The 27,640-nt window shown below is 38.1% G+C and overlaps 1 protein-coding gene across 1 annotated transcript in view; it reads left to right on the forward strand.

Annotated features, from left to right (window-relative positions):
• Positions 1–27,640, forward strand: part of SLC9A9 (solute carrier family 9 member A9) — a 651,206-nt gene that overhangs the window by 52,307 nt on the left and 571,259 nt on the right. The window contains exon 4 of the mRNA XM_005675475.2: positions 1,473–1,549. Within this exon, the coding sequence (XP_005675532.2) occupies positions 1,473–1,549 (77 nt within the window). The remainder of the gene's footprint in view (positions 1–1,472; positions 1,550–27,640) is intronic.

The raw sequence follows: 27,640 nt of genomic DNA on the forward strand, positions 1-27,640 counted from the left end.
GATTGTTTTCTTCTTTTATCATTAAATAGAGAATCTTGCCAGCACTAATAAAAAAAGCATCATTTCATTTTACGTGTTTACCTATTTGGTAAAAATATCATTATCTTAGATTATGTGATACAGATTCAAATCTGACATGCTTAGAATTCTAAACTTGCTCTGTCCAGTATACTGATTGATAGTCACGTGCAGCTATTCAGCCCTTGAAACTTCACTAGTCTGAATGAAGATGTGCTTTAAGTGTACAATATGCACTGGGTTTTACAGGCTCAGTATAAAAAAAGAATGCAATCTATTTCTACAATATTTTATATTTATTTCATGTAGGAATGATAATTTTTGAATACGTTATATTATCAATGTTCATTTTACTTTTTAAAAACTTATTTTAATATGACTACTAGAAAAGTACATGTCATTTTATTTTTTATATATATGTCATTTTAAATGACATATATGGTTTATATTATATTTCTAATGGGCAATATTAATCTAGATGATTATAACCAAAGAGTTTACTGTTAATTAACATTGAGTTTATAGAGAGAAAGTTCACTCTCGCATTTTTTGCACTTGCAAAACATGACTTATGTGTAGCCTGAACATGTACATTTCCTAAATTAGTAATTCACACCAAAGTCTACATGCTTGCCTCCCCAGGGCCAAAGATTGAGGCTCCAGCCTGAATGAGTTTTGAGATGCAGAGTTAATATGGTTGCTTTCCTGCTGCCCACCCCTGACTCCAGAGATTCCTAGGGCTCTCCTCCCTTTGGCCTGTGGGCTTTAGCAGCCTTTACTTGTTCAGTACAGACTTGATTTTCTTGTGTACTTTGGGCTCCCTCTTGCTGTCAGTTCTGGCTACTTAGCTACCACTTACAGAACTGGAAGGGAGTTTTTCCAAGCAAGCATTTGAAAAGATTTAGAAAGCTGGATTTATTCCACTCATCCTTCTTCATCCCAGCCCCAAGACTAAGCATCATTTTGTGTGATTCATTAAAATAAACTGTTGTAGGTGATTAAGGTTCGGTTTCATCACTTTCAGAAAAACAGTAAATCAGAGATCCAATAAAAGTCAAACAGCAACTTAAATCTTTTAGAACAGTATATTTTAAGTGCTGAAGGGGTTTCAGTGACAAGAAAACTTCTTAAAAACTCTGTCTTCCTTTAATCATTCCAGAGTCCTGCATGACCATTGCCTCAATCCCTTCCTCCTCTCTCAGGGCCAGCCAGTTCTGGCCTGTCACTTTCCAGATGTATCTTTTCCCTATTTGTTGGAAACCTCTGTCCTTTACAGTGTAAATCAGTTATCTTTGTACAATAAGGCCCCAGCAACTGAGGCTCCAAAAACAAAATCGGCCTTAACAGTGAGGAAAGGGAGACGCTGTGAAAACACGTGCATTTGTTTTTATTCCTTGTTATGCTTAGAAGAAAAAATCTGATGTACTATATGAAATCTATCTTTTCCTCCACAGAGACACTTTTTTCAAAACTTGGGATCTATTTTAACATATGCCTTCTTGGGAACGGCCATCTCCTGCATCGTCATAGGGTAAGTGACATTTGGAGCTTAAGTTCCAGAAGGCTGTGGGGCCAATCTCACATTTCCTGGCCTCACACTATGTGGGTGAATTTTTTTTTTTTTTCAGAGTGTCACTTCTTGACACTTTTTTCTGACTCAGTTCCAAGGCTTGCATGTCTTCTGAGAAACACAAGACTTCAAATCAAAGCAAACTAGAATTAGATTGTTGGATTTTCTCTATGAGTTTTGAACTACTGACTTAGACAATGTGGCTAATTTGGTTTGAATTATGTGAAGCACATTGCCTGTTTTTTAGCTTAAATAATGCAGATAAGCACACACTGTATTCTTTTTCCATCTTCTTTGCAGGATCTTACATGTATTTGACAGGAGTACAATAGTAATATATGTCAGGGGTTTTCTTTCTAAGGGAAAGTTAACAAGAGAGCAGACTGAGACAGACATTTCTAAATATCAGCAGAGTTGTTTAATGCTGGGATGGCTTTTTGGTCGATACGCTGTAGAATGCAGACTTGTTTTTTTCTCATTATATTTTATTGGTTATGCTATGAGCCCCAGACTCTGGCTTGCAGCTCATCATAAAGCAGAATGTGGCACAAAATGGTGAAGCCAATCCAATTCACTTCTAATTCTACCCAGTACATTAAATCTCCACTGTAGAAAACATATCCAGCTGCTCTGACTATGATGGTGTGGATGTCTTAGATTGTCTAATACAGCCAGTTTTACCCTGAAATTTTACTGCATACAGCTGTTATATCCCTAAAACAAGAAACTGAGGCTAAAAGCACACATTAGTCACTCAGCCAGCCCTTTCCTTATGAAGTGTTTAGTGTGTGTCACTGGAAGGCTAAGGAGCTATCATTACTTGGACCTGAAAATGGGGAGTAGGGGGGGGTTATGTTGAAATCGCTCTTAAATTTTTATTGGTTCAAGCCTAGAACAACTCAGGCTACATTATATGAAAATGTCCAGCATGGTTAAGTTAGTGAGGAAGCTGAAGATTTTAACAACTGAAGCTGGAGGCTTGCAGAGATGTAGCCTGGGGAGCCTCATAAAGTCTGGACAACTAAGGGGTCTATCAACTGTTTGTGATTGAGACTCACAGTGCATTGGATCTTTCTGGAAGCTTGTTCAAGGGAGGGCTTTTCTGTTCTGTGCGTATGCCATAGCTAAATATTCAAACTTCGAAGCTGGCAAAGGCCTCAGAGATCTGTGTGATTAAACTCTTCCTTCTGAAGATGAGAAATGTAGCATCTTAAAAGGCTAATTAATTGTTTCAGTCTCACCATCTATAAGAAGTAGGACCTTGGTCAGGACAAAATTAAAAACTGCTGCTCTTGATCCAGCAGCTCTTGCTATCACCTCTCTTTATTTAACAATTTATCTTTAATTCCTACACATCCCTAATCATTGTTCCTATACATTGACTCAAGACTCTGAGATGTATGAACTTTCAACAGATACTTAACAGTTTATAGCAAACATTGATTTTTAGCAATACTATAATATGGAAATCTGAAATTTATAATAGATCTAAATTCTAAACTTGTAGACAATATTATCAAATTATGGCATAAGCAGTTTCATTATTACTCTGTTTCCTTGCATAACTAACTTCAAGTATACTTGTTTGTATATTTACATAACATGCTTTTGCTGTTATTAAAACTCTATACATCTATTTTTTAAAGCACAATATATAGTGTGTGTGTGTATGTGTGTATACTAACATGCATGCATTGTATGTAATTGACTTGTTCTTAAAAATTTCAGTTCAAGAGATCCCGTAATATGTATTTATTGGAGCTGAGAAACTCTTCTAATTGATTTTGGAGGCTGCAGTTAATTTATAATGGAAAGTGATTTGAATAAGATGTGCAGCCCTGGCAAAACCTTTAGAACCATGTTCTTTGCTTGAACAACAAAAACTTACAGGGTGCCTTCCTAATGTGGATTAGATGAAAATTCGGAAGGGATAGATAAGTTAAAGATTTTAGGATCTTATGCAAGTAAGGGAAACCCTTAAAGAGCTTTAGCTCAAGAGTGACAAGATCAGATTTACACTTTGGGAAGGTCATTCTGGTGGCCATGTGAAGTGGGAAAAAGGCACCAAGGGGACTATTTCTTGAGACAATTTCCAAGCTAGGTTGGAAATGATGAGGGCTTAGTATCAGGCAGTGGCAGTAAAGATGGATATCGAGTCATCAATTTGTTGAAATCCTGAGAGAATGAGGTCATGTAGAGCAAGTATGGGGAGTGAGAAAGGTAGGTATCTGGGCAACAGCACTAGCTGAAGAAGGGGAGAGGTGCCCACAAAAGACTGAGAAGTACTGGGCCAAATAAGCAGGGAGCAAACCAGCAGGGAATGTGTCTGGAAAACCAAGAAAAAGGGAGATGGAGGGTGGAAGTGTCTAACACAGGAGTGGTCAAGTGGGACAGACGTAGATATCCATTGGATTCAATCCCTGGGAAATGATGGGTGACTCCACACTTATGCTATGGGCAGAAATAGAGGAAGAACATTGGCAGGTTCAATTGCTTAGGGAACTGTATGATAAAAATCAATCATTGTTTTATGCTGCTCTCCAGATACAATTTCAAAAATTTTGAAGTGAAGTTAGTGGTGGTTTAGTCACTAAGTTATGTCCAACTCTTGTGACCATATGGACTGTAGCCCACCAGGCTCCTCTGTCCATGGGGTTATCTAGGCAAGAATACTGGAGTGGGTTGCCATTTCCTTCTCCAGGGGAACTTTCTGACCCAGGGATCAAACTCACATCTCCTGCATTGGCAAGCACATTCTTTAAAACTGAGCCACCTGGCAAGTTCCAGCTTAATTTATAGGTATGCTCAAAACAGTCCATAAGCAGCACCTAAGATAAATTTTATTTATGCTTAAAGAAACTAAATTAAATAATAAATCCCATGACAAACAATATGGGTCTCTTAGATAAAGAAATCCCCCATTTCCTTCTTTAGGGGATCTTCCCAACCCAGGGACTGAACCCAAGTCTACTGTATTACAGGTGGTCTCCTGCACTGCAGGCGGATTCTTTACCAGCTGAGCCACCAGGGCAGTCCACTGAAGGAAAGGCACACACTTAAATTCAGATCAAAATGATACTTTCATAATTTGGTAACTCCCATTTTGTGAATCACTCAAATTTAAACTTAAATCTTAGAAAACAACCAGTTCTATTCTTCTGATAAATTAATAGTGACAAGAACAATACAACAAACATTTATTGAAAGCTTGATATGTACCATGCCCTTTTAAAAAGTGCTTTACATGGATTATTTCATTTAATCCTCCAAATAATCCTATTAAGTAGATACTATTATTACCCTCATTTAACAGTTGAGACAGCTGAGGTTCAGAGAGAATAACACAGTGTAAGTAGTAGGGCTGATATTAGTAACCAAATAGTTTGGCTTCTGAGTCATTATATTTTTATTAGCACAAGAACATTTAAAATATTAAACTAAAAAATAAAATGGTAGAATAAATATTTACTAACATGCCACATGTTTCTTTATTTATCCCCTTAAAAGTTCTGATAGACAAGAGAGATTTTTATCAGGAATCCCATCTAAAAAGAAATCCACGTTTTTACGGGGAAGAAGGAATGCATGAGTTTATGCAGATATATTCATCTTTGGATAAAATAGGCCAGAGGAGGGACTGAGGACAATCAGTTAGAATGGAGGCTGAGAATAATTTTAAAAAGCGGGTAGATCCTGGGTAGTGATTTTGTGAAGAGGGATGAAGAAGTTGGATTTTACATACTATCAAGTGTGTTAGTCCTGGTGGGTATTAAGAATATTGTGCAATTTTCCGTGTTGGAGAGTCAGTCTCACAGAGTGATATAAGAGAATGTGGGAACTGGAGAGCTGGAGAGTCAGCTGACAGATGCCCCTGAATCTCAGGATCAGAAATGCATGAGGATGTGAAGATCATGAAGAGTGATCATGGAATATGCATGAAAACTCAGCTTGTGGGCCATGCTCTTCTGCTAGTAAACCCTGTAATCAAACTATAGGTTAGCGCTAGAGCTGGACTCAGGTGTTCTATAGGATTTGAGATTGTTGGGTCCATTAAATGAAAAAGTTCTTAAGTTTTATTAACTTCATTTCATTTAAAAAATTAGAGGTAAGTCATCTTTCAATGTACATGGGGAAGCTTAACAATATCCCCCTGGAAATAAAGTCGAAGAAATCTTTAAACATTTTTTTAAGGTTAACTTGTTCATCTTTTCCAGTTGTCTCCCCCCTTTTACCACTTAAGAAATATTTAAAATATGTCTCTGCTTTTAAATACAATCCACGTATTTGAATTATTTTGCTCTTCATTTCCTCCATCTCTGAGAGCTCTTCCTTTACTATTGACTCAGTGTCTCTACTTTCATGGTCCCGTAGGTGGGTCATCACAATGCCAACCTACCTACTGTTTACTGGCATCGCGTACATTTTTGTCCTAAGAACTGATCAGTGTCCGTGAAACACTTCTTTAAGAGAATTGAAAATGATATCCTTTCCGCTTCTCTGTTAAGGACAAATTAAAACAAATACCACAGTTTAAAAAATTTTTTTGAAAAAAGGGGTATGGATCTAAATGATAAAGAATGGGCTGTTAATTTTAAGAAAAGCTCACTGTTTAAATTGCATTCCATGTGCCAGACATTGACCTATGCTTTTTACAAGTATTATCTCATCTTATTCTCATAGTGCCCCTATGAGACAGGTACTATTATCGTCTTTCTTTTACATGCAAGGATGCTGAAGTTGAGACTTACTCAAGGTTACACAGTAAGTAAATGGTAATAAATGGCACAGCCTGTCTGACTTGAGAACAATACTCTTAGAGTCTCTTTGTCCTCCTCCTAAGATGATGCATTATATTTCCTATAGTGTTTTGCAATTAATAATTATATATGCAAGACAAACCAAGCCCTCAGTAATTTCATATTTTCACATCTATCATTGTTGCTCTTTAGTCACTCAGTCATGTCTGACTCTTTGCAACCCCATGAACTGCAGCATACCAGGCTTCCCTGTCCTTCACTGTCTCCCAGAGTTGCTCGAACTCATGTCCATGAGGCAGTGATGCCATCCCACCATCCCATCCTAGCAATTATGAAAAATATGAATGTTTGATAATGAGCTATGAATATAACTGCAGTGTAGAAATTGAACCTGTCCTTTCTTACTGGAGATGGAGGGATGGGATGACTTCATTTTACTTCCTTAGAATTGCCGGATTTGGGGTAACTCACTCTGGAAAACCTGGATTCAGGTGTGAGGTTTTTATATTATTCATGTCAACATTTTTCAGGAATGTTGTTTTACCTGCTGGACTCTCTAATACACCACAGAAGCGTACCTGACACTACCCTCTTGTGTGATCGTGCCCACTGAGCTGGGGCCTGTAGGCCTGAGCACCCATGAAGCTAGTTCTGGAATCAGTGTTTCTCTGTCCTTGAAAGGGATAAGGTTTGTTGATGTTCAGCAGTCTCAAAAGGCTGACTCCTAAACCTAGAAGAAGGAACAATGGTCTAGAATCAAAACCTGAAGTATAGTTCATGGATGGGAGCCAATATGTCAGTGCCTTAAGCTCTAACACTATAAAGAGAATGATTTAGAGCAGTTCTTAGTTACTAATCCAGTTCTTAATCCAGGAAACACAGACCATTAGATGTGCATAGAAGGACTTCAGCAAGGCAGTCAACCCCCTTAAGTCATCCATGAATTTTTTATGAGAGAGAGACTATATAGATTTCACTGTTTCATCAGCTTTGCTAGGGAGTTGCAGTTCCCAAAAAACATGTTTTTCAAGAACCTAAGCAAAGAGAGAGCTGGGAAAGGAAGGATTTTACACATCTCCATATTTAATTAGAACTGAAGAATTCTCTAGACTGCATTCAGGGTAGCTTTAAAGTCCAAAAATATGCGTGCTATTATTTTATCTGTACTATAGAGTATTTTATCTGTACTATAGAGTAATAAGAGAAGGCAATGACACCCCACTCCAGTACTCTTGCCTGGAAAATCCCATGGATGGAGGAGCCCAGTGGGCTGCAGTCCGTGGGGTCGCTAAGAGTCGGACACGACTGAGCGACTTCACTTTCACTTTTCACTTTCATGCACTGGAGAAGGAAATGGCAACCCACTCCAGTGTTCTTGCCTGGAGAATCCCAGGGACGTGGGAGTCTGGTGGGCTGCCATCTATGGGGTCACAAAGAGTCAGATACAACTGAAGTTACTTAGCAGCAGTAGCAGCATAGAGTAAAAACAATAAACCAACTATTAGGTATTTGCCTGTGTTCCCAGACTTGGTGGCCATTCTGTATCCATGCCTAAGACTGGAAGGGCCAGTGGTAGGGTCTACAAAATGATATTTGTTTTTACAAATGAAAAATCATCTCCAAAGCAATTGTTCCTTATAATTTTTGGCAATTTAATAGGAATGATATCAAATTCTACTGTAGTCTTTACTTTTATTTTCCTGATTGTTAATGAAATAGATTATGTTTTCATATGCTACCTGACCAAACTTTTTATCCATTTTTCTAATGAGTTGTTTTATCATATTTTTATTGTTGTTTTATCATATTTTCATTATTTTGCATAATTTCTTTATATATTCTACATGATAATCTATACTTAGTTACAGATGCCACAAACATTTTCTTCCAGTTTGTGTCTTTTGCTTTTACTTTTTTCATGATTCTCTTAATGAACAGAATTTTAAAATTTTAATGTAGTTAAACTTATATTTTTTTCTTTTACAGCTAGCATTTTAAAATTTTATTGACTAAATCCTTCCTTGCCCCCAAATCAGAAAGATGTTTTCTTCTAAAGTGTATTAAAGCTTTACCTTGTACAGTAAGTCCATTTTCTGAAAATAGATTTTTTTCTGAAATAGATTTTTATGTGGAATATGCAGTAGACATCTAATTAATTTTTTTCTTTCTCAAAGTGACAACTAATTATTCTAACTAATTTTTCATTTATTGTCCTGTCCCACTTTCCCCCAAGATCTACAGTGCCTCCTGTACTATGTGTTGTGGTTTCTGTTTGGGGCCATTAATTCTTTCTAATTGATCTCTAATCTATCCCTGCACCAGTACCACACTGTCCTAATTATGATGGCTTAATAATTAGTCTTTATATCTTAAATGGATACTCTTCTTCATGAGTACCTTGTCTATTATTATTTCTTTACTGTAGAACATAAATGTGTTCCAATGTTTACATTTATGAGTAAATAATTTTAAAATTCGTAAATACATTCTTACATACTTTGTACACATTTGTATATCTTATATTTCTGGGTATTTTCCTTAGGGACCCTCTTGCACACACTCACCATGTATAAAAATGTTTGTATCAACATTATTCATAATAGCAAACACTTGTAGAAAACTCATATTTCATGAAAAAAGGAAAATAAATGTGTATATATATATAATATTATACAGCACTGAAAACAATGAAATAAATAAAACTGATGATGCCAATGTAGGTGAACCTTGAAAACAATGTAAGATCAATAAATCAAGTCCTATGTTACCTTTTTATAAAGTTCATAAATGACCAAAATGACCAAGATTAAACAATATTTTATAAGCATACATGCATATAGGTGAGAATGCATATATGTGTATCTGTAGCAGACAGGGAATTAAGATCACAAAATTCAGCAAAGTGGTGATTTCTGGGGAAGAGGGAAGAGAATGGGATGGAAAGAAACACACAGAGGAAATAAGTTATTGGTAATATTCTGTCTCATGGCTTGAAGTGGGTTTCCCAGTAGTCAGTATACTATTATAATTTGTAATTTGCATATATCTTCTATATATTCTCCTGCATGTGTCAATTGTATTGAAAAGGAAATAAAAGGGAAAACAAGTTGAAGGGGCTATCTAGTAGGTTTATGAATATAAGCAGCTTGATTACACTGCTCACTTCATTTCTGGGAACTCTGATTCTTCTATTGTTCCTCCTTGTGTGTGTTTTAATAAGAAGAGCTCTGGTTGGCAGGCAATAGCAGAGATGCAGAGGTGCCAAGAGTGTATTTGCCAGTATCCCCTGGTTAATTCTTATCAACTACAAAGCTCTCTATTTTCCCTCTGTCTTATCTATCTCCACCTTCTCTCTTGTTTCTCCCTGCTCTCTCCCCCTCCTTCCCAACCATGTTTTTCTCACTGTCCCCCGAGACTCTGGGCTGCTGCTCTCTGAGACTCCATTTTCAGGAAGCTGCAGCCCAGCAGAGCTCAGGAGGCTGTGGTGAGTGTGACTAGGAGGCCCCATGCCTTTTCAGTGCGTTCATTTACTCTCTGGGTGTGGAACTGGCACAGTAATAGCTGTCACTGCTGTCGGAGAGAAAAATAAATAATGCTGCTGCCCTGACACAGCCAAATAAGAAAAAAAAAATCTCTAATCTGTCAAGTACAGCCTGAGCTGCTTAGCAGTGTGGTTTCTCATATCTATATCACAGCAGGCACGGGCTGTATTTCTGAGAGCAAAGAGAACAGTGAAGTTTATTAGGAAAAGAAACACAAGGCAGGATAGAGGGGACTCTGGAGAAATCAGAGATGTAGTTTGGAGGTATGGAAGGTGATGTCTTATAGCCATATGCATTAGTCCATTTAATCCTTCTATCACAAACCTGAAGTTATGGGCAATAAGGATGACAGCACAGGACAGAGAAAATAAATAGATTCCAAAAGGAAGAGAAATGTGGAAAGTCATGTGGAAGGAACGGAAAGATATGTGAGATTGTTGACATGAAAGAAGAGAAATGTCTTATAATAAGAAAGTATAAAAATAATTCAAACATACTCTATTCTGAGAAAGAATTTACCTGATAAGTCTCATTATTAAATAACTCATTCTAAAGATCCTAACTATGGGATTCCTTTTAAATGAAATATTTAATTCTTTGAATTATCTAGTTTATCTTAATCTCCAGGACCCTCAGGTACAATGTCAAACATTTTTTTCAATTTGACCAAAATCTGATGGAAGAGCTACCGTAAATGTGGCACACATACACATACCCCACATCACATGCAGAAAAAGGTTAAAAAAAAAAAAAAAGCTAAGGGAACTGTATCAGTTACCTATTGCTTATATAACAAACCACTCTCCAAACTTAGTGGCTTAAGACAGCAACTGTTCTCTGTATGCATGCTCAGTCACTGCGGTTGCATCCAGCTCTTTCTGACGCCATGGACCATATCCCACCAGGCTCCTCTGTCCATGGATTTTCCAGACAAGAATACTGGAGAGTGTTGCCATTTCCTCCTCCACAGGATCTTCCCAACCCAGGGATTGAACCCACATCTCCTGCATTGCAGGTGGATTCTTTTACCACTGACCCACTGGGGAAGCCCATTAGTTCATAGTTACGTGGCTCAGCCATTTAGGTTGGAATCGGTTGGGCAGTTCTCAGATACTCATCTGAGGTCATTCATGTGACCAGTCATCTGGGATTTGACAGGGAAAGGGTGGTCTAATGTCTGCCTCCCAGTAGGCTAGCCATGGCTTCTTCCCATGGTGGTCACAGGGCAGTATTCCAAGATGGCGGGAACTGAAGTGTAAGACTCTTAAGGCTCAAGACCAGAAGTCCTTCAGTGTCATTTTCACTGTACTGGCTTGGTCAAATTATCATAAGAGCAGCCAAGACTCAAAGCAAGGGGAAGTAGGCTCTTGATGCAATATGTGATAAAGTCACATTACAAAGGGATATTATATACAAGGATGGGAAAATTATTGTGGTCATTTTTGTGAATAATCTGCCACAGGAAGGAGCTCTAAAATATCTTCAAAATAAGAGCTTGCATTAAAAAATGGGGCTCAACCCATTGCTATTTACCTGAAACTATCACATTGGTAACCGGCTATACCACAATACAAAATAAAAAAAGTTTAAAAAATGGGACTGAAAACTTGTTATGAAACCTATGGCTACGAAATGAAAACATGGTGGTGAATTGAGTTGACCTTACAAGGGTTAACTCATCAGCCTCCTCTGTTAGGCTTCCTGATAGCCTGGAACCAGTAGCAATGAATATGTACCCTGATGATCTGAGTAACTTACGAAGAAGCATCTTATAATGTTCTTGGTTTGTGCATAAAATGTCTATGGAAAAGTATACATAAAGTTCAAAGAAAATAAAGCAGAGAACATGGCTCACTAAGATTTTATGATACCAAAAAAATGGCATTCATGGAAAATTGAGCTTTCCTCAGCTAGAGTGGGGAAGTATGGAACATTTTTATTTAACTTGAGAATTTCAGTTTCTCCTTTTCCCACAAGTGATGCAGAAAATGTGGAGGCAAAGATGTGGCCGTGTTATCTGCAAAGGCGGCAGTCTCTGCTGAGGCGGTTTCTCTCGTGACTGCACATCCTTGTGAAAGGCTGTCATGTCAAGCCTGGTTTGTATCCATGTTTGTCTGGCTGGTCATGGTGCTTTGGGAAAGGGTGGAGCTTTGGGAATGACTAAAGCTCGATCTTGGCAGCTTATTCATTTTTCTTGCACAGCTTAAGAAAAAATAGGTTAAGGAGTTATACCACATGACCTTTATTGCACTTTTTCAAGGCCTTGAAAATTACCTTAAAATGAAAATGCACGAATTCTTTACTGACTATAAGCTCCGTTGCCAAAACTGTCCAACTTTCCTATGTGTTCCTCCCCATGATCCTTTCCCCACATCCCCAGAGGTAAATCTTATACTGAATTTTTATTTATAGTTTTTCTATATGCTTTCAAAATTTATGAGAACTGTTTCATACTTTATGTCATCAAGCCATTTCTTCTTTTTTTGCCCACTCATGATTTTTCTAAGATTCATCCATGTTATGGTTTTCAGCTGTAGTTCATTCACTGTCATTGGTAATATGCAAAAGTGGGAATTTCATGCTTTACTTATTCTCTTATTGATGGAGTTACTTTCATCTATGAATGTTCTTATACAAATCACCTGTTGCTAAGTCACTTCAGTCATGTCCGACTCTGTGCAACCCCATAGACAGAAGCCCACCAGGCTCCCCCGACCCTGGGATTCTCCAGGCAAGAGCACTGGAGTGGGTTGCCATTTCCTTCTCCAATGCATGAAAGTGAAAAGTGAGAGGGAAGTTGCTCAGTCATGTCCGACTCCTAGCGACCCCATGGACTGCAGCCTACGAGGTTCCTCCATCCATGGGATTTTCCAGGCAAGAGTACTGGAGTGGGGTGCCATTGCCTTCTCCTATACAAATCACCTGGGGCCCTTGTAAAAGACTCTTTAAACAATGAACTTAGAGTGATATGTGCAATACCAAATTCTTTTTCCAAAGTAGTATTCCTACTCCAGCTGGTCCCATTACTTCATGGCAAATAGATGAGGAAACAATGGAAACAGCGAGAGACTTTATTTTCTTGCACTCAAAAATCTCTGCAGATGGTGACTACAACCATGAATTAAAAGACGCTTGCAAGAAAAGCTGTGAACAACGCAGACAACATATTAAAAAGCAGAGACATTACTTTGCCAATAAAGGTGCATCTAGTTAAAGTTATGTTTTTTTCCAGTGGTCATATATGGATGTGAGAGTTGGACTATAAAGAAAGCTGAGCGCTGAAGAATTGATGCTTTTGAACTGTGGTGTTAGAGAAGACTCTTGAGAGTCCCTTGGACTGCAAGGATCCAACCAGTCCATTCTAAAGGAAATCAGTTCTGAATATTCATTGGAAGGACTGATGCTGAAGCTGAAACTCCAATCCTTTGGCTACCTGATGCAAAGAACTGACTCATTGAAAAGACCCTGATACTGGGAAAGATTGAAGGTGGGAGGAGAAGGGATGACCGAGGATGAGATGGTTGGATGGCATCACCGACTCGATGGACATGAGTCTGAGTAAGCTCCAGGAGTTGGTGATGGACAGGGAAACCTGGCTTGCTGCAGTCCATGGGGTCACAAAGGGTCGGACATGACTGAGTGACTGAATTAAACTGAACTGATTCCTACCAGATGGTATAAATGTTTCCATTGCACAACACGCTCACCAAAGCTTAGTCTTGTCAGACTTCATGATCAATTTGTCCAGCCCTGTGACAATATCACACTATTTTAATTATCACTGCCTTCTACTAATTAACTCTTGATATTTAATAGGAATAATCTGCCCCACTCCCCACCACACACACCCTGCAATATTCTTCCGCAGTGTTGTGATAGCTATTTGGATCTTTTTTACTGTAAACATTTTAGAACCATCTCATCAAATTCTTTGACTCACTGTATCAACATTTTGATTAGAATTATATCAAATCTATAGATCAGTTTAGGGAAAATTGATGTATTTATTATATTGTTTCTCTATTCTTAAATTTTGATATCTCTTTTTACTTAGGTTTTCTTTTTTAAGTCTTCCAATAAGAGTCTTGCATAAATTTTACAAAATTTATTCCTAGGAATATTATAAATTGTTTTATTTTCAACATTTTATTTTCTTAGTGTTACAATTTAGCAGTCTTGATGAGCAAGAAAATGGCCTAGTCCCAGTTGGCCTGGAGCTAACAGTCTGTAAGGGAGGCAGACATTCATGAGGGAGTCACACACACATGGAAGAGCACAACTGCCATGTGTGTGAGCAAGGAGAAGTGAAGGGTGCAAAGAGATCAGAGACTTGGAGGATCTGCTTGAGGGTTGGGTCAGGAGTGATATGACTGTTATGTGAGAGGTAAGGGGACTGTGGGAGCCCGCTAAGGGGACCAAGAGAGGCTTTTGGAAAAATGACCTATAACCTGAGATCTTACATTTATTCCAGAGGAAACCAGGAAAAGATCTGGGAGAAGGCATGCCAGGCAGAGAGGATGTTATGTGGGAGGCCAGAGTATGGATAGGAAGCAGTAGGAGATAAACAGGGAATTTATCCCAGGGAGTTGAGACCTTGTTCTGGAGGTTGGACATAACTCTGTAGGCTGTAGAGAACTACAGGAGATATGCCCTTTTATATTTTCACTCAAACTGGAATATGAAAGTGGGTGAGAGAAGGTCAAGATGGGAAGCAGGAGAACAGTTAGGAGGTGATGCTACTTTAAACCTGGAGACTACTTGGTTGGATTTGAGAGCTGCTTGGGAGATGAAATTGATAGTACATGGCTAGTGCCAGATTTAGAGACATAAAGGCCATCGTGGTAACTGTCAATTTTCTGGCTTCAACCTTAAGCTCACTCTGAACTTGTCAAACCTAACACAATTTGTACCTCGTGTCCAAATGAGTGCTATCCCCTTCCATCCTTATTTTATGTTCCCTGGTAGAATTAAACTCTTGGTTATTATGCCCTTACTTTTGGTAAAAGTCAATAACTATATTGCCAAGTAAATTAATGAAAAGATTTGAAAAATGTATATCGTTTGGCTGACAAAGGGGTCATAGAAATGACAAAAGTTACAACAAAAGATAGCTTTTGGGGCATTTTCTGTTGTTTCTGACCTTGAACTGACCATTCTGCATTTATTATCTCATTTAATCTTCACAGCAAACAGCAGAGATGGTTAATTTCTATTGTTCCCTTTTTGTAAGTAAGAAGCTTGCAGCTCACATAGCTTAAGTAACTGTTCCAAGGTGTGACTGACTCCAGTGCTTGTATGCTAAACTCATCCTTGTAACTTAAGTTTCATCTTTGAACCTGCAGTAGCACCTGGAGCTTGTTAGAAATGCAGAGTCTTGGGCCTCATGCCAGACTGTCTGAATCATAATCTATATATTGAGCTTCCCTGGTGGCTCAGACAGTAAAGAATATGCTTGCAGTGATGGAGATACAAGTTCGATCCCTGGGTTGGGGAGATCCCCTGGAGAAGGGAATGGCAACCCACTCCGGTATTCTTGCTTGGAGAATTCCATGGATAGAGGAACCTGGCGGGCTATAGTTCATGGGCTTGGAAAGAGTCAAAGATGACTGAGCAACTAACACTTTCACTTTCAATCTGTATGTATATTAATGAAGTAATGTGAAAGTTGGCCAGTCGTGTCCGACTCTTTGTGACTCCATGGACTATACAGTCCATGGAATTCTCCAGGCCAGAATACTGGAGTGGCATTCCCTTCTCCAGGGGATCTTCCCAACCTGGGATTGAACCCAGATCTCCTACACTGCAGGTGGATTCTTTACCAGTTGACCCACCAGGGAAGCCCAATATTAATGACAGCCCTGAGTAAATTTGTTATACCTCACTTCCAAACCAGTAGTGAGATTTAATATCTTACTTAGGGATTTAGTAAGAATAGGCTATAGGAATCAAGATGATTTTAACTTACGCTTAATCCATCTTACCCAGGTGTCATTGAAACTAAAGCAAATTAATTTTAATTTCATAATTTATGTCCTCAAAATTTATATAGCTACCTATGTCAGTGCACGTGTTCAGGGCAAATATTGTATGTGTGGTATGTAGAGTATAATTGGTAGATTACTGCTAGTTGGGCACACAGAGCCATTTCAGTGAGAAACGCTCAATGTTCTGGTCTAAGAGTTTCAGTGTGGGAGGTGCTCAAGCTGATTTAGCAGTTACAGTCTGATGTCATTAAAATGAAATGGCTCCAATAAAAGGAATAGAAGTCAATCTTAACTACAGTTCTGAGATGCTTTATTGCTCTATCTCATCCTTACTTACTAATTCTCACTGTGTGAGAGGTAGCTATAAAGGTTTCCAATAGGCAAGCTACATTATCAACAGAATCATGAATATGAATGATGACATCATTGTTTTAGCTTCAATTAGCTATTTTAAACTTGAAGGTCACTGCTACTGGATGATGGGTACCTATGATTTATTTTAACACAATTCTTGACTATTTGCCCTGTGGTTACACCTCCTTCCTCCACGTGATTTCAACATCTATATGACCTGCTTTTGACTGGCTTTTTCTTGAAGCCTCTGTTCTAGTGTTTCGTGAAGTGGATTACTCAATCTTTTCTTTTAATTTCTCTGGGATACCATATCATTTGGTCCCCTTCTTTGAATAAGGTTTACAACTATGAGAACTATCAATTGTAGTGATGATAACTACTTGTATTGAAGCGAGTTCTGTCCCTGGGATGGGAAGATTCCCTGGAGAAGTGCATTGCAACCCATTCCAGTATTTTTGCCTGGAGAATCCTCATGGACAGAGGAGCCTGGTGGGTTATAGTCCATAAGGTTAGAGAGAATCAGATACAATTGAGCATGAGCGCCTCACTGAATATGTACTTTGTGCCAGTTACTGAAATGCACTCTACACACATTAAACTTATTCATTACTTCAATCCTCCATTTAAAGATTTTTCTCACCACAAGAATATATATTTGTTTTTATATTCTTTATTAAAACAATTTTAATTTTTCCTTAGGATGTTAAGAAGTTTAGCACAATACTTTTATAAATATTCTTATTTATAGAATAGACTTTTGCTGAACTTTTGCTAATATACAGTAGAAACTTAGGGTTCTTAAGGAAGAAAGTCCTCAAGGATGAAAAGAATGAAATCTATTATAGACTAGACTTTAATAATAATGTATCAATATTGACTTATAGTACTGGAAACTGGAGGAGAGTTAAGGGGTATATGGGCACATATTTTGAGATTTTTTTTTAATACTTTCTACTCAATGTTTTTGTAAACCACTCAAAAAATAGAACCTATTAATTTTTAAAACATCCACATTATTAATCTCTTATACAATCTCTTTCTTTTATAACACATAAAATATACCAAATATTCCCCAAGGCCCCAGTGGTTCGATGTTGGATGAAAACTAGAGGTTCTTATCCTTCTCTGAACCTAGGACTCTAACTCTTTTTGGCTCCTGGACTTTAAAAGCCCACTCAGCCTGTTTTAATGGTACCATCTTGGTTTACCAGTTTGGCAGTGGCCCTACTACGCTTCATCTCTATTACAGTATCAGGGGTCCTAAGAATAGCACTAAAAGCTGAGTTCTTTATGGCTACTGGGAAACTTTTGTCTCCATTATATGGTGGCCACCTTCCCAATCCCTTAGAACAGTACTATGAGGATGATGCTTTCTTAATTGCCCAAGTTAAATCATATTTCTTCTATTATTTTTGTTTCATTTTTCACATTTTTGAATTATTTTTTAACTGGAAGATAATTGCTTTACAATGTTGTGTTGGTTTCTGCTCTACAACAATGTAGATCAGCAATAAATATACCTATGTCCCCTCCCCCTTGAGCATCGCTCTCTCATCCCACTTCTCTGGGTGATCACAGAGCACTGAGCTGAGCTTCTTGTGATATGCAGCAGCCTCCCACTAGCTATTCATTTTACACGTGATCGTGTGCGTATGTCAGCGCTACTTTCTCGGTTTGTCCTCCCCTCTCCTCCCCTCCCCACGCTGCGTCCACAACTCTGTCTCTTCTTACTTCTCTTTAAGTGTCCAAACTGCATTGCTGACAAAGTCATGACTGAATACAAGCTTTTCATGGGAGTGATCATAATGTATCATCAGTCCCTGACTGACTGTGATTCACTAATCCCGTTTCTCAAGATCATTTTCTCCATGGCTATGATCGTAATATCTTCATTATGTTTTTTGGTTGCATGTAATGTGCCAGTGTTTTCTTCCATCCAAAATAGTAACCATAATTTAATCATCTGTTCCTAATTGATTCTCTCTCTCTCTGTGTAATGAGTGCTTTCTGTTTCAAAGTTTACTCATGTATTTAATTTTTCCTGTTGATTTGTACCACTTGGCTTCTGTTATTGGGCTGTCCTCTATTCAGGTAACCTAAGACTTCTAACATATATAGATAAATCCCTTACATGATTGTGAAAGCATTGCTTTTAATTTGCAGCAAAAATGTATCTATACTAGGTTGTGAATTTAAGGCTTCTACTGGAATCAATAACCTGATTATTGATAACTTATCTACTGTGCTTCACAGGGCTAAATACAATTACAGCCTTATTCCAGCAGAGAGAAACTTAGAGTATAGGAAAAGGCTAACAGTATCCTCTAAGAGTGGAAAGTAAATGGAGACTCATTTGGAAAAATGTTAGTGGTTATTGTGGATGGCACACACTTTAGGAAAGCATTTTACTTTAAAATGACCTGTTTTCATAGGACTGATATGTTAAAAATATGGCCAAAATTTACTGTTTTCATAGTTCCCTCCTCACAAAATGTATTCATTGGATTTTATAACAACCACACCAGACAGGCAGGGACAGAAATTATCCTACTCTATGGATAAGAAAATTAAATTTAGTGGAAAACTACTTTCTAAAATACATTTTCATTGGTATTTGTCAAAACTGGTAATGATACCTGTTTTTTGTAATTCCTGCTGCTGCTGCTGCTGCTAAGTCGCTTCAGTCATGTCCGACTCTGTGCGACCCCAGAGATGGCAGCCCACCAGGCTCCTAGATCTCTTCAAATGCTCTTCATCCTTGGTTACGGTCTATCCCAGTTTTGAAACCTACTCTCTTGTTGATCATTCAATACAGCAAGGAAAGTTTGAGATTTAGAACAAACATGATAAATAATAATAGTATATTACATATACTCTATGTATATATGCACATATATACGCATATTATACATACTTATACACACACATACACACAGACACACACATATACACACCACGTTCAACTTTTAATTATTTTTTTTTTAACTTCCCATCAAGCCAGTTGGGATGTAAGATTTCTCACCAAAGACATCCCTAAGCCACATCCGGAAATGAATATAAATCCAGTGAAATTGTTTAGAACATTGGAGGTGTAATTTCATGTCATTGCAAGAGTCCTACATTAGAAATAGTCCTGTGTTCACAGAGGTTTGGAGAACTGTATTTAATTAATCTCTGGAGGAAATTACATACACAGAGCATGCAAGTCAACCACCATTAACTCACCCAACTGCTGCCCAAATTATACTTTTCAGGAGCTGTGCCTCTAATCTTTACTTAGGCTCAACTGTTCTATTACTTCCACTGATGTGCAGTTTAGTTTGGCTACTTCTAATGAATAACTCTTTGTAAGCAAATTGATTTTCCTGTTGGAAAAAAAATACAGAAGTTTCCCCAAAGGTTTTTCTCTTTTTCCTTCTAAATTTAACTAACTTTCCATAAATCAGATTAGGGAAAATACAGCTTTTTTAAAGATGTTTTCTTTAAAAAGTAAAGAGTTGCCAGATGATTTCCAACCCTCTTTTTTCTCTTCCTCTCTGCCTCCCAGATGGATATGTTTACAAGGGACATACTTAGTTAGGCATTGATATTCAGTTCCAAAAGCCGTTCTCTGACTCCATTCTTCCCATATTGAATAATTTCAGCATTCAGCAAGTTATGGGGTTTTTCTTTTAAAATTTACAAGATGAAAGGGACTTTACTTAAACCTTGAATCATTCATAGCTATTTAGATACTTTGAAACATATTTTGAGCAGTGTTAGTATTCTTCAAACAATGTAGTTATGAGAACGTATCAATTTTTTTACAACCTTGCTATAAGAAGAAAGACCATGAGCAAAATTCTACTGAAAGTGTTGTCTGCAGACCCATAGTAATCTGTGAGCTGAGCGCTACTGGATTGGGAGTAATAATTGCAAAAAGTGAGACTAAGCATATAGGAACATTAACAGGCCTTTGATATCTGTTGAATTTAATAATAAAATATCTGGACTTGCATTTTGTGCAATGTAAAAATACAATTTATGGAGCATCTAATTTTTATTGTATTTTATAAAATCAGTAGCAATAACTTAGAAATAAGAGTAATAAGCTAATTAATTAATACTCATTTACCACAGAGAGTTTAAGAAGTAGTGCTCAGGAAGGTCAATTCAAAGATGTCCTTATGGTAGGGGTATTTCATATAGGAAAAGAAGTGGTTAGAAAATGATTTCTAGGTTATGGTTAAAAAGAAGTTTGGTTAAAGTTCACTGGGCTTCCCTAACAGCTCAATCAGTAAAGAATCTGCCTGTAGTGAAGGAGACATGCATTCAATCCCTGGGTCAGAAGGATCCCTTGGAGAAGGAAATAGCAACCCACTCAGTGTTCTTGCCTGGAAAATCCTATGGACAGAGGAGCCCAATAGGCTACAGTCCATGGGGTGGCAAGAGTTGGACATGACTTGGTGACTAAGCCACCACCAAAGTTCACTAGGTGGATAACTAGTTCCTCAGAACAAATCTTAATTCTATTAAAGTTTATAAGAAAATTACTTCACCATTTTTAAGAGATGGCATTTATTTTTATAGGAGGTTTTCAATTATATATATATAATTCAGATAAACTTTGCTTCAAATTTTCTTTTATCAGAGTCAGGGAGGAAAGTCAGTTTTGCTGGATACCTGAAATCTAACTTAAGCATATTTCCTCCTGACACAAGCTTCCCATATTGAGTAAGTTTCTTTGAGGCAACTGGGCTTGCTTCATGTAATTCTGGCTATCCAGTTTTTACTGAAAATGGATGCTTTCCAGGAAGGGCCCAGTAGAACTGAGCTCTAGGCATGATCTCTGATGGGTACACCAACAACAGTCTAGATTTCTAAGAAAGACAGAATGGGGCCAAGGAAGAGGTGACAAAAATGCCCTTTAGAGACTTATCCGATTGTCCACAGGTTAAGATTCTGTGCTCCCAATTCAGGGGTCCAGGGTTGGATCCCTGGTCAGGAAACTAGGATCCCACAGGCTGCAACTAAGCACATGTGCCACAGGGAAGACTCACTGCAACCTAAATAAGGAAATAAACAAAATAAAATTATTTTTCTTAATGCTCTTTAGTAACCTCCTTGGTACCCCAAAGAACTAAACAAATGCACCGTTCACCAGGTAGATACTCAATTCCTGAATGTTGTGAGTTGCTTCCCCCAAAAGAAAAACTTTATATTGTGAATATATCTTAGCTCTCTCTTAAGTGAGTTTACAAAATTCTTATGATGAAAAGTGTTCAAAATTTTCAATTTTTCTAAAATGACAAACATACTCAGGGATGGTTTTTTTCTCAGTAGAAGCAACAATCCTACCAAGGTGTGAAATTCATTCATATTGAAGGGGAAACAAAATATTGCTTTAGAACATTCAGTTCAGTTCAGTCGCTCAGTCATGTCCAACTCTCTGCAACCACATGAATCGCAGCTCTCCAGGCCTCCCTGTCCATCACCAACTTCCGGAGCTCACTCAGACTCACGTCCATCGAGTCAGTGATGCCATCCAGCCATCTCATCTTCTGTCGTCCCCTTCTCCTCCTGCCCCCAGTCCCTCCCAGCATCAGAGTCTTTTCCAATGAGTCAACTCTTCTCATGAGGTGGCCAAAGTACTGGAGTTTCAGCTTTAGCATTATTCCTTCCAAAGAATACCCAGGGCTGATCTCCTTCAGAATGGATTGGTTAACATTACTTATAATTAAAAAAGAAATCTGATCTAGAAAATTATCCCCTCTCAATCTTTTACATTTCAACATCTAATGATATTTATGAGACTTTTTGTTTTATTACTATGAATTTCAGTCTTTTTTTCTTCAAAGTCTCTAGGAGAAGTTATAATTATGGGAAATAGCTTTTATTTTAAATGGCATTATCCCTACTCTGTCCTTTTGAGAAAGAGAGGAGAAAACTACAAATTGCATTCCTTAGAATGGAAGAGTTGATTTTATAATTCTTTATAATTTATTTTCATCACCAGCCTAGCTGTTCAGATTGTTTCAGGTGTTCAGATGTTTTCTTATTAGTTTACAACTTCACTGGATAAGTCCATTAAATCACTTTGAAAAACATTTCAATACTAGGTGAAACTCCGGGAGTTGGTGATAGACAGGGAGGCCTGGCATGCTGCAGTCCATGGGGTCTCAAAGAGTCAGACACGAGAGTTCAGTTCAGTCACTCAGTCGTGTCCAACTCTTTGTGACCCCCTGAACCGCAGCACACCAGGCCTCCCTGTCCATCACCAACTCCCAGAGTCCATTCAAACCCATGTCCATCGAGTCGGTGATGCCATCCAACTATCTCATCCTCTATCATCCCCTTCTCCTCCTGCCCTCAATCTTGCCCAGCATCAGGGTCTTTCCAAATGAGTCAGCTCTTCACATCAGGTGGCCAAAGTACCGGAGTTTCAGCTTCAACATCAGTCCTACCAATGAACACTAAGGACTGATCTCGGGGAAAAAACCTTTTAACAAAATTTGATTTGAAGAGATGGAAAAAATCATACAATTGGCACAAAGATATACATAAAAGATCTAATGATGATCTTTATACCTGTTCGTTTTGAAGGATAGGATTAATATATAGCTTATTATTATATATGTTAAAAATCCTTTCAAACTATATTAAATATACACATGTTTTGAGAAAGCAGAAAATTAGTTTTTTTAAACTGTGATGTTTTATATTTAAAGAACATACATTTGAATTTTGAAGGTTAGATTTTATTTAGAACAGGATAAGGATGTGTATTTTTTCAGTGTCCTAAGAATTTACATATAAACTAGATTCACAGCACAAAACAAATTGATAAAGCTTTATTTATCCTTTGCTTTTTAACCAAACACCCATGCTGAGTTGAAGCCAGATTTTAGCAGTGTTTAAAGGCAACACAGTGTGTTATTGTAAGTTTGAATTTCAAATTCATCTCAAAGTTATAATCTTTTGCCTATTGGAAAGAAGAACTGGAACTTCAAAAAGGTCTGTTTCAATAAGCAGATGTGAAAAGCCGTTTTGGTAAATTTATTTGCAGATTTCAGACTCAGGCAAACCTTAAACATGAGAAGAATGGAGTGTGGATTATATTAGAATGGATGTTAAACAGGAGGGGGCAACTGTCACCACCTAGGAAGCTGAAACTCCATTCCAAAACCAACAGAATGAAATAATTATATATGGTAAATGATACACCAGCTGGAGCTCCACAGTCATTGCTTTTATATTGTGCCCTCTGGTGGGAAAATATATAAATCACAATTTTAGCAGTTATGAACTGAGAAAACATGTTTATTGTTTCTTATTTCTGAGCTTTATGTATAATCAAACTTTAGCTTAAGGGAGATTACATGATGATTTTTTTGAGGCAGAGTTGCCTTCAGTTCAGTTCAGTCGCTCAGTCATGTCTGACTCTTTGTGACCCCATGAATCGTAGCACTCCAGGCCTCCCTGTCCGTCACCAACACCCAGAGCTCACTCAGATTCACATCCGTCGAGTCAGTGATGCCATCTAGCCATCTCATCTTCTGTCGTCCCCTTCTCCTCCTGCCCCCAGTCCGTCCCAGCATCAGAGTCTTTTCCAATGAGTCAACTCTTCCCATGAGTTGACTAAAAGTCATGAATGGCCAAAGTATTGGAGTTTCAGCTTTAGCATCATTCCTTCCAAAGAAATCCCAGGGCTGATCTCCTTCAGAATGAACTGGTTGGATCTCCTGAAGTATCAACTAATCCAACCTCCCAGTTTTACCTGGAGATAATAAATAATTTAATCAAGCTTAAAAAAAATTTTTTTTAAAACTGTTTATTATTTAGGTCTCCTGTGTCCCAGGAAAGTATTAATTACTGAATACTCTTTAAGTGCCACACACTATATAAGCATCATTTCATTTAACTTCATTAATGCTGAACTTAGCCCAATACATTTCCCTATTACCTTAAGATCTTTCCTGTGCTAAAACATCACCTCCAGTCTATTCATATTTGCCAATACAAGTTTTAAATGTTATTTCTTTCCTTTCCCCTTTCAGAGAGGGACCAAGGAGGGGCAAGACCAGCAGAGCACGAATAGGTCCCAGGAGGTGCTACTCTTTTTGGCTAATGAGACTAGAAGCCTGAGACCTGGCGTCTTTCACACAAATTAGCAGTGGGACTGGGAAATCCAACTCCAGTCACTTATCCTGGGCCATGTATGGACAAAAGTCCATGGCAGTGACCCACAGTGAGGCTTGTGAGCTGAGAAAGCTGAGCAGGCAGTTGAGAGGAGGCTGATAGTATCCAGGGATCGGGGAGGGGGTCACGGGAATAAAATGGGGCATTTTTACCTATCCCTGGGTTTGTCCACATGTGTAGGTCAATTTGGAAGGCTCAGAGTTGGCCAATGTGTATATACTATGAACATTTTTAGAACTAGAAAATGTTGCAACAATATGTAGTTCAACTTTTAGATTTTTAAAAATTGTCTTTTTTTTCTGTGTAATATGATACATATGCACATAATAATAATATAATAGCTAACCTTATAGGCCATCTTTTATGCATGTATTTTATTCCAAGTCTTTCATATATCATAACCCATTCAGTCCTCATATACATCTCATGGAGTGGATGCCATTGTCGTCCTCAGTTTGCCAATGAATAGATCATAGCCCAGCCCATGATGGACATCACATGGACAATACTTGTGAAGAGCTAAGGCTCAAACTCAGGCCAGCTGGCTTCAACCTATGCTCCTAACAAATATGCCATGCCTACATGAAATTATGAAGCATAATAACAAATCACCTATAACCCTTGGTTCAACTTTTTAAATGGATGGCATCACTGTTAGCAGGGAAGGCCCCAACCAGTGAAGATGCTTTTCTCAGAGCGACTAAGTGGCTGTCCCACAACTGGTTATTGTATCTTACTGAGTTTAAAACTCAGCTGTTGAGTTTATATGGATGCTACCTAGTAGCAAAAGTAGAAGTTTACTAGTTGATTTATTATTTACTGAAGCCAAGAAAACAGAATTTTTGTCTTACATGCCTTTCTGCCTGGAGAAGGGAATGGCAAACCACTTCAGTATTCTTGCCTTGAGAACCCCATGAACAGAATGAAAAGGCAAAAAATAGGACACTGAAAGATGAATTCCTTAGGTCGGTAGGTGCCTAAAATGCTTCTGGAGATCAGTGGAGAAATAACTGCAGAAAGAATGAAGAGACGGAGCCAAAGCAAAAACAATACCCAGTTGTGGATGAGACTGGTGATGGAAGCAAGGTCTGATGCTGTAAAGAGCAATATTGCATAAGAACCTGGAATGTCAAGTCCATGAATCAAGGCAAATTGGAAGTGGTCAAACAGGAGATAGCAAGGGTGAACATTGACATTTTAGAAATCAGTTAACTAAAATGGACTGGAATGGGTGAATTTAACTCAGATAACCATTATATCTACTACTGTGGGCAGGAATCCCTTAGAAGAAATGGAGTAGCCCTCATAGTCAAAAAGAGTCCGAAATGCAATACTTGCATGCAGTCTCAAAAACGACAAGATGATCTCCGTCCGTTTCCAAGGAAAACCATTCAATATCACGGTAATCCAAGTCTATGCCCTGACCAGTAATGCTGAAGAAGCTGAAGTTGAATGGTTCTATGAAGACATACAAGACCTTATGGAAGTAACACCCAAAAAAGATGTCCTTTTCATTATAGGGGACTGGAATGCAAAAGTAGAAAGTCAAGAAACACCTGGAGTAATAGGCAAATTTGGCTTTGGAGTACAGAATGAAGCAGGGCAAAGACTAACAGAGTTTTGCCAAGAGAACACACTGGTCATAACAAACACCCTCCTCCAACAACACAAGGGAAGATTCTACAAATGGACATCACCAGATAGATGGCCAACATCAAAATCATATTGGTATCTTCTTTGCAGCCAAAGATAGAGAAGCTCTATACAGTCAGCAAAAATAAAACCAGGAGCTGACTGTGGCTCAGATCATGAAATCCTTATTACCAAATTCAGACTTAAATTGAAGAAAGTAGCAAAAACAACTAGACCATTCAGCTATGATCTAAATCAAATCTCTTACAATTATACAGTGGAAGTGAGAAATAGATTTAAAGGACTAGATCTGATAGACAGAGTGCCTGATGAACTATGGATGGAGGATCGTTACATTGTACAGGAGACAGGGAGCAAGACCATCCCCAAAAATAGAAATGCAAAAAAGTAAAATGGCTGTCTGAAGAGGTCTTACAAATAGCTGTGAAAGAAGAGAAGTGAAAAGCAAAGGAGAAAAGGAAAGCTATACCCATATAAATGCAGAGTTCCAAAGAATAGCAAGGAGAGATAAGAAAGCCTTCCTCAGTGACCAGTGCAAAGAAATAGAGGAAAACAATAGAATGGAAAAACTAGAGATCTCTTCAAGAAAATTAGAGATACCAAGGGAACATTTCATGTAAAGATGGGCTCGATAAAGGACAGAAATGGTATGGACCTAACAGAAGCAGAAGATATTAAGAAGAGGTAGCAAGAATACACAGAGGAACTGTACAAAAAAGATCTTCAGGACCCAAATAATCATGATGGTGTGATCACTCACCTAGAGCCAGACATCCTGAAATGCAAAGTCAAGTGGGCCTTAGGAAGCATCACTACGAACAAAGCTAGTGGATGTGATGGAATTCCAGTGGAGCTATTTCAAATCCTTAAAGATGATGCGGTGAAAGTGCTGCACTCAATATGCCAGCAAATTTGGAAAATTCAGCAGTGGCCATAGGACTGGAAAAGGTCAGTTTTCATTCCAATCCCAAAGAAAGGCAATGCAAAAGAATGCTCAAACTACCACACAATTGCACCCATTTCACATACTAGTAAAGTAATGCTCAAAATTCTCCAAGGCAGGCTTTAACAATAAGTGAACCATGAACTTCTAGATATTCAAGCTGGATTAAGAAAAGGCAGAGGAACCAGAGATCAAATTGCCAACATCCACTGTATCATCAAAAAAGCAAGAGAATTCGAGAAAATCATCTATTTCTGCTTTATTGACTATGCCAAAGCCTTTGACTGTGTAGATCACCACAAACTGTGGAAAACTCTCAAAGAGACAGGAATACCAGACCACTGTAGATCAGGAAGAAACAGTTAGAACTCAATATGGAACAACAGACTGGTTCCAAATAGGAAAGAGTACGTCAAGGCTGTATATTGTCATCTTGCTTATTTAACTTATATGCAGAGTACATCATGAGGAACGCTGGGCTGGATGAAGCACAAGCTGGGATCAAGATTGCCGAGAAAAATATCAATAACCTCAGATATGCAGATGACACCCTTATGGCAGAAAGTAAAGAAGAACTAAAGACTCCTTGATGAAAGTGAAAGAGGAGAGTGAAAAAGCTGGCTTAAAGCTCAACATTCAGA

Source organism: Capra hircus, chromosome 1 (assembly GCF_001704415.2).
Source record: "Capra hircus breed San Clemente chromosome 1, ASM170441v1, whole genome shotgun sequence".
Classification (NCBI taxonomy): domain Eukaryota; kingdom Metazoa; phylum Chordata; class Mammalia; order Artiodactyla; family Bovidae; genus Capra; species Capra hircus.